The following is a 10,174-nucleotide window of genomic DNA, read 5'->3' as shown; positions in this document are numbered from 1 at the left end:
GCTGGCTTGGTAAGGAGTAGAACCAGAGACGTTCTTGCTGTGAGGCAACAGTGCTAACCACTAGGCCACCGTGCCAACCGTCTAGGAAAGGAGGAGGAGTAGGGGTGGAAGGGATTGGCATTTCTGTGTGGAGTTTGCATGTTCTCCCCATGTCAGTGAGGGTTTGCTCCGAGTGCTCCAGTTCCCCCATAGTTAAAGTGCATGCGCTATAAAATAAATTAAATAAGGGGTAAAAACTGTGTAAAACATATGGCAGAATAGTTGGTGGTTCATTCTGCTGTGGTGACCTCTGAAATAGGGACAAAATTGAAAGAATGAATGAATGATCTGTTCATGAAGACCATAATCATCCTTAAACAATGTCTCGAAGAATCGAACCTGAATGACAGCAATGAGAAAACCCACTGTCAAATACACATCCAACAACGCTACACATTTGCAAAACATTCCTTTATTATAAATAAATCTTCTTCATATTTTGTTTGTTCTTTTGGTATAAAAACTAGCATGCTTCAACCATGGCATTTTACAGCTTCACAAACCCGCAGGTTACGGTTCAGTCAGCCAATACAAGACACGTCATCTCAGAATGCAGCTTTCTGACAAAAGTGGGACAAGAATGAAAAAATCTGCACGACCACAAAAATACAATAACAACAAACATAGCTCGACTCTGGTAGTTTTCATATATTTTCTCTCTCGCTCTTTCTTTTTTTTTACTTTGTTTGTTTGTTTTTACATCCACATTTCCAAAAGTTAACCGTGAATGCTCTCGTCTGCAGAATGTTTACACGATTACTTGTGCAGAGTTATTTTTACGTATTTTTTTCTCGTATGACTGCAAGCCTGCACCTTGAGTTTTGTGAGTGTGTGCGTTTTTTTACGTGTGTTCATGGCAGGGTCGGTAGCTCTTGTTCAGCAGTCTCTCTGGAAGATCCACCAATGTCCGTTCGTCTCCCAGGAGGCTGCAGGTTTTTTAGATTGATGCAGAACAGTATAAAAAATCTCATGCTCAGATGCCCATTCCAGGTCCGTTTTCCTGCCAGCGCGCGTCACTATGCAGACATCCTGCTTGTGACAGGCCCCGCCCTCGACTCCGCCCCCAGAGACTGCCCCTCCTCATATGGCGTGATTGCTGTAGCTCACATACGTCGTCTTGGTGGAAAATGTTGCTGGAGGAGGAAACAACAGAGAATCACATTCACTCTCACTCCACTGCATAACCTGCGGATGAGAAACATTTCAGTTCAGCATCTTGGGAAAAAAAATAGTGATTTCTTGCTTGTTTTGTGTTACATTTAAATATCTAAAATGACAAACTCTTATAATCATACCTGCCAACATTTGTTTTCCATTATATTCCATATAAGCATCCATATTTCGGGAGAATGTGGTGCTGGTCTTAGTAACTGTACTATAGAGTGGGTTTCGGGCGGCCACTGCAATCAGGTACTATACCAAAGCTGGCAATGCGAGGGCGTTACAGACCGTACCAAAAAGCCAGGTAAAGTGATGGGAATTTTCCGGGAGTTATACCAAAACGGGAGGGTGGCAAGAGATGGGTCTGAAATACAGGAGACTCCCAGGAAAAATGTGAGTGTTGGCAAGTATGCTTATAATACATTTACAACATACCTGCCAACATTTGTCTTTGAAATTCTGGGAGACCAGGCGTGGAGGGGGGTGGGGGTTATTTAATAAATGTAATCCCCTCTATTTACACAGAGATTGGAAACACTTCAATATAGCCTATATCTAGTAACAAAAAACACTTTCACCTCATTACCTCAGACAATTGACTAAATATTTCAATCTCATTTTTACCTCAATCTGGCAACATACATTACAAACAAGTTGCACTGTTGTAACATATGTTGCCAGATTGAGGTTAAAAATGAATAGAGATTTGAATATTTCATCAATTTTGTGAGATAATGAGCTTCGTGGTTTATTCAGCATCTTGACAAACATGGACAAAAGTGAGTTTTCTTACTAGACTGGGCCATACAAATTACGAGATTTTATATTTAAAACAAGGGAGATTCCAGGGAAAAATGGAAATGTTGGCAGGTATGGTTTACAATCTGTAAAAAAAGTACATTTTGGGTATTTTTAGACCTGAAGAATCGGTTAATGATTTAATATTTTTAAAGCTAAATCATACATGTTTTAACATAAAATGATAAGGGGCTTAAACGGTGATGCCATATAAGAAGCTTTTTGGTTTTCCAAATAATCCTTTAGTAAGAAAAAGTTATTCAGATTTTTTTTAATAGTGTAAATAATATTTGTAAAGTTTTTGAGAAATGTAAATGTTTTTAAATGATTCTTAATATTATATTATATATTTAATGATAATAACCCTGTGTTGCGAGGTTTTCAATTTTGAATATAAGCAATAAATAAATAAAAGATTATATTAAACTTGTCTAGCTGTATAACTTATTTAAATACATAATTATTTTAATAATAATATTTTATATATACTAATAATAATAGATAATATTTTAACCGGTGTTTGTGAGGTTTCCAATTTTGAATAGAAAAGTTAAATAAATAAAAGGTTATGTTAAAATTTGTCAAGCTTTTTTTTAAAACTTTATGATTTTTTTTATATACTATCAAGTTAAAGTTGCTTAGGTTAGGGTAAGAATTATAATTTTTTTTTAATTATTCAGTTATATTCTATCAAATCAGTGGTTTTTGAGCAGCAAAAAGACCAAAAATTAAATAAATAAATATAAATAAATACAAAAATAAAGGCATTTATTAAATAATTATAAATAAATAAATAAAAAATAATAATAATTCAAAATAAATAAATAAATAAATAAACTAATAAACTAATAAATAAATAAATAAATACAAATGGTTAAAACTTGTTGTACAAAATAAAACATTTTTTTTGTTTTGGTGTGAGGAACATTTTTAAAAACTCCACGCATACTGTATGTTTAGGCTTCGAAAAGAATCTTCAATGCCAATAAAGAGTTTCATTTTTAAAAAGTGGAGATAAACACTTTCTCATCTCAGTGGTGTTGTTTTTCTGCTGGATAAATCAGTCTTGTAATCATCTGAGGAAACAGTCCGTCCTTATTTTCTGTTCTCTAAAGTTTCTCCCTTAAACAAACAGCCTCAATAGATTCGGTAGATTTGTAGACACAACTTTTAATTAAGAAAAACAGAGAGCAGCAGGGGTGCAGGAGTGAAAACTCGATTTATTTTCTCGATGGGGAAACTGATTTTTTTTTTTTTTTTTACAATTACTGATAAGCCTTTAAAGGCAGAGCTGATGTTAACACTGAGGTCTTGTGTATACTTTAGCTAAACCCGCATAGGTCTGCATTAATTCAACCTATTTATAAAAGCAGACTTTGTGCAGAAATCTACATTATATGTGATGCTGTACAGAAAATTGCAATGCTTCTTATGATTGACGGTCTTAACTTTGTGTTTAGTTGTTGGTTTGGTTCATGTGTTAAAACAGCCTTAATGGACATGAATGAATGAAATCAGTTCAATTCAATTCAGTTCAGTTCATCTTGATTTTTATAGCACTTTTACAATGTAGATTGTATCAAAGCAGCTTATAACAGAAGTTCTAGTAAATTAAAACAGTGCCAGTCCAGATTTCAGAGTTTAAGTTCAGTTAAGTTCAGTTCAGTGTGGATTAATTTTCATTGCTGTAAGTGCAAACACTAAAGAACAAATCCATGCACTCTTGAACGAACGAATGAATGAATGAATGAATGAATGAATGAATGAATGAATGAATAAAAACTGAAAAAACTGTCTAAATATGTTGCTGGGAAAAGTGTTCATGTACTGGTTCACACTATGAGTCATAATTTAAGCCTGTTAAATGAATTATGCATTGATTTTAAATGAATCATTTGAGATAGTGAATCAATGTTGTTCACTTGATAATTAATTTCAGATCTGTAGACAACTTCTAATTGATGGGATAGTTCACCCAAACATTAAGATGTACTCATTATTTAGTCACCATCAAGTCTTTGTGTGTTTCATTCTTTTGTTGAAAACACAAAATAATATATACTAAAGCATGCTGAAAACCTGTAACCATTGACACAAAAAAAAAGTCAATGGTTACAGGTTTTTCAGTTTTTTTACACTGTAAAAAAAGTAACTCATAAAGTTTAGAAACAAGTAAAAGTTGAGCAAATAATGGCAGAATTAAAATGTGTGTGCGGGAAATTTTAGTGAGTGTTTGCTCCTTCACGTTGACCCAGCACAAATTGATTAAGTTAACCTAATTGTTTTTACAAATTTAGGTGGATAGATTATAAAACAGGGCAGCATGCAGGCTCAGTGGTTAGCACTGTCGCCTCACAGCAAGAAGGTTGCTGGCATCTGCTGCAGTAAACATAAGCTGGAATAGTTGGTGCTTCATTCTGCTGTGGCGACCTCTGAAGTAGAGACTAAGCCGAAGGAAAATGAATAAAGGAATAAATATAAAACAATGAAGTTGTCTCCAAAAAAAAGTAGATTTTTCTAGTGTATCACATTAAGGATGAACACTTGTTTTGATTCTGACAACAAATACGCTGTAAAAATTTACACTATTTATTATTGTTGGACATTATGAGGGAATACAATGACATCTTACTCTTTCAAATTTAAGCAAATTGAACATAAAACAACCAAGTTGTAGCAAAAAAAAACCGTCAAATTGTGTAACTAAAACTTTTAAGGTTAAAGGTTTTATTTTTGCTTTTAAATGTTTTCGACCCACACTCAAAAAACAAAACAAAAAAATGTTGCTTGTTTATGCCACTTATTTAAAACAAGCTGAAACAACACAATTCTTGAGATTCTTTTTTGACAACTTAATTGTTTTATATTCAATCCACTTAAATGTGTAAACTTAAATTGATTAGGCATGGTGCAACATGAATGAATTGTGTTAAACCCTGCATTTTCACAGTGCACTCTTTCCTCCAAATCCTTTCCTTTTTAGTCTCTCCATTAAGTAAAAGTCTAGCCAAAACACCAAGCCTCAAATAAAATAAAAACTTGTCTAATTGAGTCTGTGAAAGTTTTTTGGGTGGTCTTGACGCCGCGCTTTAATGTTTCAGCATCACCCGCAGCTCTGAACAAAGTAATTGGCTTGATGACTTAAAATGGGCTTCTATCCCCTCAAAGCCTCTCATCACTTCTGAGTGATTAAATTTTCAACACTCCCATAATCCGGCACTTTTAGAGAACAAAAAAATAAATAAAAAATTCAATCAGAAAGAGCCAAAAAAAAAAAAAAAAATGTATCAAGGAGGCAAATAAGGCAGCTAGTCGGATATGCTAATCACAGCCAGAACATTGATGTCACACTTCAGTTTATTTGTCAACCTCCGGCAAAACATCTCAGCTGGAAACTTTCGGGCTTTTAGCAAGACTTGTGTTTGGTTTCCGCGTCCTGTATAAACAGCTGTTCTCGGTATACAGCTGGAATGTTTACCAAACATCTGGATTGAAATGTGATGCTAACCAAGGATAGAGCAACCAGCGATTATCAAAGCATATTTCCTATTAATTTTCCACCAAAAAAAACTTCAATAAGCCTTGAACTAACCCAGCCAGCTCTGAGATGAATCACAGCTTTCGGTTTAAAGCAAAAGAAAACGATTTGAAAATGAGAGAAGTTACAAATTGAGTTCTTTTGTAAGCTAACAAATGAACTACTCATCCTATAAAGCAATGGAAATTGGATGGGGGAAAAATGTCATGCTTTTAGTGTCCTTTCAATGCAACTTATTCTCAAATGACGTCCAATATTAGGTGTTCTCCTGGCTCTAAATAATCAAGGTTAAGTCTGTCTTTGACCATCAGGATGAACATCATATCCAGTGACATCATCTGTATTAATATGACATAGCTGTCTTTACATAGCAGCATGTCATGATTTTTCCAAGTACGATTCGATTCTGGATGAACATCTATGTTGATCCTGGAGCATCATTTTTGTAATCATACCTATTCCCTACTCCTAAACCCAACCATAACCATAAATTTCCCAAAACCAGAAGGAATAATAGTTGGATAACAATCATGTAGAAGTGCATAAACCTATCTGAAAGCCTAAACATAAACCCTATCGCTTAATTCTGTTTGTAATGTTGGTCTAGGATCAACATAAATGTTCAACCCAAGCTCATTCTGGAAATGTAGTCCCGCGGACGTTTCTGGAGACCGCGATTTACGTGGCCGGAGGTACGTAAGGACGCGTTTAGTTTTTTTCGAGCGAACGCTGGGGGGCGGTGTGTCGCCGCTCCGCCCCTCCTCTTCGCGCTCGCCGGCCGACAGCTCGCCTCCGAATAGAGGGCTTTCCCAATGCAATCAGTTTGTCCGCTTAGCTCAGAGTGTTGCGTCGGCGGAGCGGAGGGCCCGGAGGAGGAGGACGGCGACCAGAATCGAGTCCGGGGAACAGCAGGTTCCGAAAATCAGGTTAGACGAAAAACGGAATCCGAAAAATAAGGGCGAGAACGCGTTGGGATCCGAAAACGCGGTCGAAATCGAAGACGAGGGCTTTTGCTTTTTTTTTTTCTGGACGGCTTTTGCGAACCGTCGCTCGGGTTTAGGGAAGGAGGAGGAGGAGGAGGAGGAAGAGGAGGGCGGCCGAGTCGGCCGATCCCGCGGTTTTTCGCGCGAGAACGGCGCGGGCACGAACGGCGCGCGCTCCCGAGAGGCGCCCGAGACGCGAAAAAGCTCGCACAGCGGCCTCTCGCGGACCCGCGAAAAAAACCCCCGCTCCAAGACGTACCTGCCGGGACGTAAATCGCGGTCCGCAAAAACGTCCACGGGGCTACGTTTCCACAATGAGCCCGGGTTGTAAATGTTAATCCAAGAACATGTCCTACTTGGTGAAATCAGGTTAGGAATATGTAGCATTCCATATTCTGATACTTATTGTCTTAAACTTACTTAAAGTCACATTTTAGGCATGTTTAAGACATTATGACGGGACTGGACTTTTGAAGTGGTTATACAAGCTTAACACACTTTACACTTGATTTTCGTCTTTAAAATGTCATTAGTGTCAATAAATGCGACTGGATTCAAAATAAGAAGGAAAATAAATGAATGAATGGATGAACGAATGTAAAGTATGCACACATCTAATAGGGCTGAATGCAGCATACATTAACCTATTTATTATTTGGTCACAAGATGGCGCCAAACAGCCAAAAACAGTGACATATGAAACATATAAATATGTATATGAATACATTCACCAGTTAAGATGAATTGTAGTACACGGATGAGCCTGTGTTATTAGTTTGATCAGTTGTTATCTGGGAATTAAATACTTTGAAATCTTCCCTTTAAAGTGAACTTGAATTCCTCAGCCCTAATGTGGTGCGCAGTACTCACTGTTGGTCTCCATGCTCTCGCACAGCTCAGTCTTGACCTCTCCATTGGGTCGATCACTGCCCTTCTGCACCAGTTTTCCAGACATGGTGGCGGCGGTGACAATGGCCTTGAAGCTGCGCTTGCGTTTGGGAACGTTCTGCTCCGGGTGGAAGATAATGACGTAGACTTTGGGCATGTAGAGCATCCCCAGAGACACAGACGCACTCAGACTGAGGGAGATAGTGAGGGTCGTGGTCTGGATGTACATCTGAAAACAACACAGTAAGAGAGAAATGATCAGACAGAGAAGGACTAGCCCTAGGAATTATAAGCTCTCCTTTTTTTTTTTTTTCATTTTCAAATATTTCGTAAATGATGTTTAACAGATTCAGAAAATTTTCACAGTATGTCTGATAATATTTTTTTCTTCTGGAGAAAGTCTTATTTGTTAAATTTAGGCTAGAATAAAAGCAGTTTTTAATTTTTAAAACAACATTTTAAGGTCAATATTATTAGCCCCCTTAAGCAATATTTATTTTGGATTGTCTACAGAACAAACCCCTGTTATTCAGTGACTTGTCTCTTCTAATTACACTAACTTTAACCTAATTATACCGCTTCGAGTCTAAGAAAAGCACATTACAAATAAAATGTATTATTATTCTTATTTTAAAAATACTAAAGTATTTGTTTTATTATCTTTATTAAATTCCTTAAACATATATAAATATTCCACAACATATATATATACATTCATATATATATGTATACATATATATATACATTGAATATATACATTCATTCATTCATTCATTCATTCATTCATTTTCTTTTAGACCTAGTTGCTTTATTAATCTGGGGGTGCCACAGCGGAATGAACCGCCATCTTATCCAGCATATGTTTTACGCAGTGGATTCTCTTCCAACTGCAATCTATCACTAGCAAACACCCATACACACTCATTCACACATATACACTACGGACAATTTTAGCTTTCCCAATTCACCTATAGTGCATGTCTTTAGAGGAAACACACGACAACACTGGGAGAACGAGCAAACTCCACACAGAAATGCAAACTAACCCAGCCGAGGCTCGAAGCAGCGACCTTCTTGCATTGAGGTGACAGCACTACCCACTGTGCCACCCTAATATGATTTTTATTTTCATCGATGTTTTTGGTTGGTTTTTGCTTTATGGTCGAGTCCTGGTATCAGGTTCAGCACAATGCTTCAAATTCATTAATAAGCTGCAAATGTGGAGTGAGAAAAGTGTAGCTCTTGCTTAATAAGTTCTCACCAAGAATAAATAATTAAATAAAGAAACAGATAAACATGCATCAAAGAACACTCATGAGTTTGTTATTCACCAGGCATTCTGACAAGGTTTCACAGACCTACACACACACACGCACACACACACACACACACACACACACATACACACGCACATCAAGTCTTCTCAGATGCTGGAAGCATAATTAGCGTCTGATAAGGACACATGCTCACACTCAGAGACAGATTTACAACTTTCCTTAATTAGAATTTAAAAATGAAAGCTCTTACTCAATTAACAGACATGTGCGCACACACACAGACACACATGCACGCTCACACACACACACACGCACAGAATCCTCAAAGGCTAAGCACTCATGTGTATCTTTGTCTCCAGCAGGGGGTAAAAAATCACAGAGAGCTTCTGCTGGCAGATGGAGAGACACGCTACAGATAATAGCAGGAATGCTAATGCCGGAGCGTGAACATCCAGTAATGAAAAGCTCCGGTCAGAGAGTCATGATCACTGAGTTTGAGTCTGCAAAAGATCCGCTTGGGGGAAATGCTTAGTGACATTTAAAGAGCGACTGCAAACTGGTGGAAAGATCAGAAAATATGAGCTGGAGGAGGAGACATGATAACTGAAGCTGAGGCTGAAAACACAGAATAGAGTCATATACCGTATGATAATTAATAATGCTGTAGAGGATCTGAAATCGGAAAATGCTAGTGATGTTTGTACTCATGTCATGATTTTGCAGTCCTGGATTAACATCGATGTTGATCCTGGAACATCATTTTTGTATTCCCTATTTCTAAACCCAACCATAACTGTAAATGATTCCCCAAATCAGAGGGGAATAACAGTTGAATAACAATCATAGAAGTGCATGAACCTAACCGTGAGCCTGAACATAAACAGTAAACATATCTCTTAAGTCTGATTGGCTGGTTGAAATGTTGTTCCAGGGTCAACATAGATGTTCATCCAGGAACATGTCCTACAGTACTTGGTGAAATCAGGTTAGGGATGTTGCTACCTTCAACGATGATGTAGTGAAAAGAATTCTGACAGACAACAACATTGTCAAAGTGATCCCTGTTAATACATATGTTAATACAAGATAAATGAATGAATGAATGAATGAATGAATGAATGAATGAATGAATGAATGAATGAACATTCAAAGGCGAGTACAACATATCTGTTATTATTATAGGGCTGGGCGATTTGGCCTAAAATCAAAATATACATTAATTGAATATTTTAACTCGATTATGATTACTGAAGGATTATTTTGTTTGTTAATTTAATTTTTTGCCCTCATAGTTCACTGACAAGTTTTACATGCCATCTAAAGGCACCTCTTGCGCAGCTTCCAATCATCGTCAAAGTTGTGCAAAGTAAGGCTCAAAAATGAGTCTATCGTCTTACTTGACCAGAGATCAGGTGTGGCTGCAAAATAGAAATAAGAAGATTATAGGATCTGAATGTCGATTTCGATTACTTTTCGATTAATCGCCCAGC

The 10,174-nt window shown here is 37.1% G+C and overlaps 1 protein-coding gene across 5 annotated transcripts in view; it reads right to left on the bottom strand.

Moving 5' to 3' along the window:
- Positions 1-431: 431 nt before the first annotated feature.
- The window catches only part of grm8a (glutamate receptor, metabotropic 8a), a 264,665-nt gene continuing 254,922 nt past the window's right edge, over positions 432-10,174 (bottom strand). For 2 of the 5 annotated variants that reach the window (XM_087247588.1, XM_087247587.2), the window contains 2 exons: positions 7,390-7,636; positions 432-1,224 (listed from right to left, as the gene is read on the bottom strand). In XM_087247588.1, the coding sequence (XP_087103714.1) occupies positions 1,208-1,224; positions 7,390-7,636 (264 nt within the window). In that variant the 3' untranslated portion in view covers positions 432-1,207. 5 annotated transcript variants of the gene reach the window in all.

This window comes from Danio rerio, chromosome 4, assembly GCF_052040795.2.
Source record: "Danio rerio strain M-AB ecotype USA chromosome 4, GRCz13ab, whole genome shotgun sequence".
Taxonomy (NCBI): domain Eukaryota; kingdom Metazoa; phylum Chordata; class Actinopteri; order Cypriniformes; family Danionidae; genus Danio; species Danio rerio.
The sequence above is the reverse complement of the archived record's forward strand: the minus strand, read 5'-3'. Positions and strand labels throughout refer to the sequence as shown.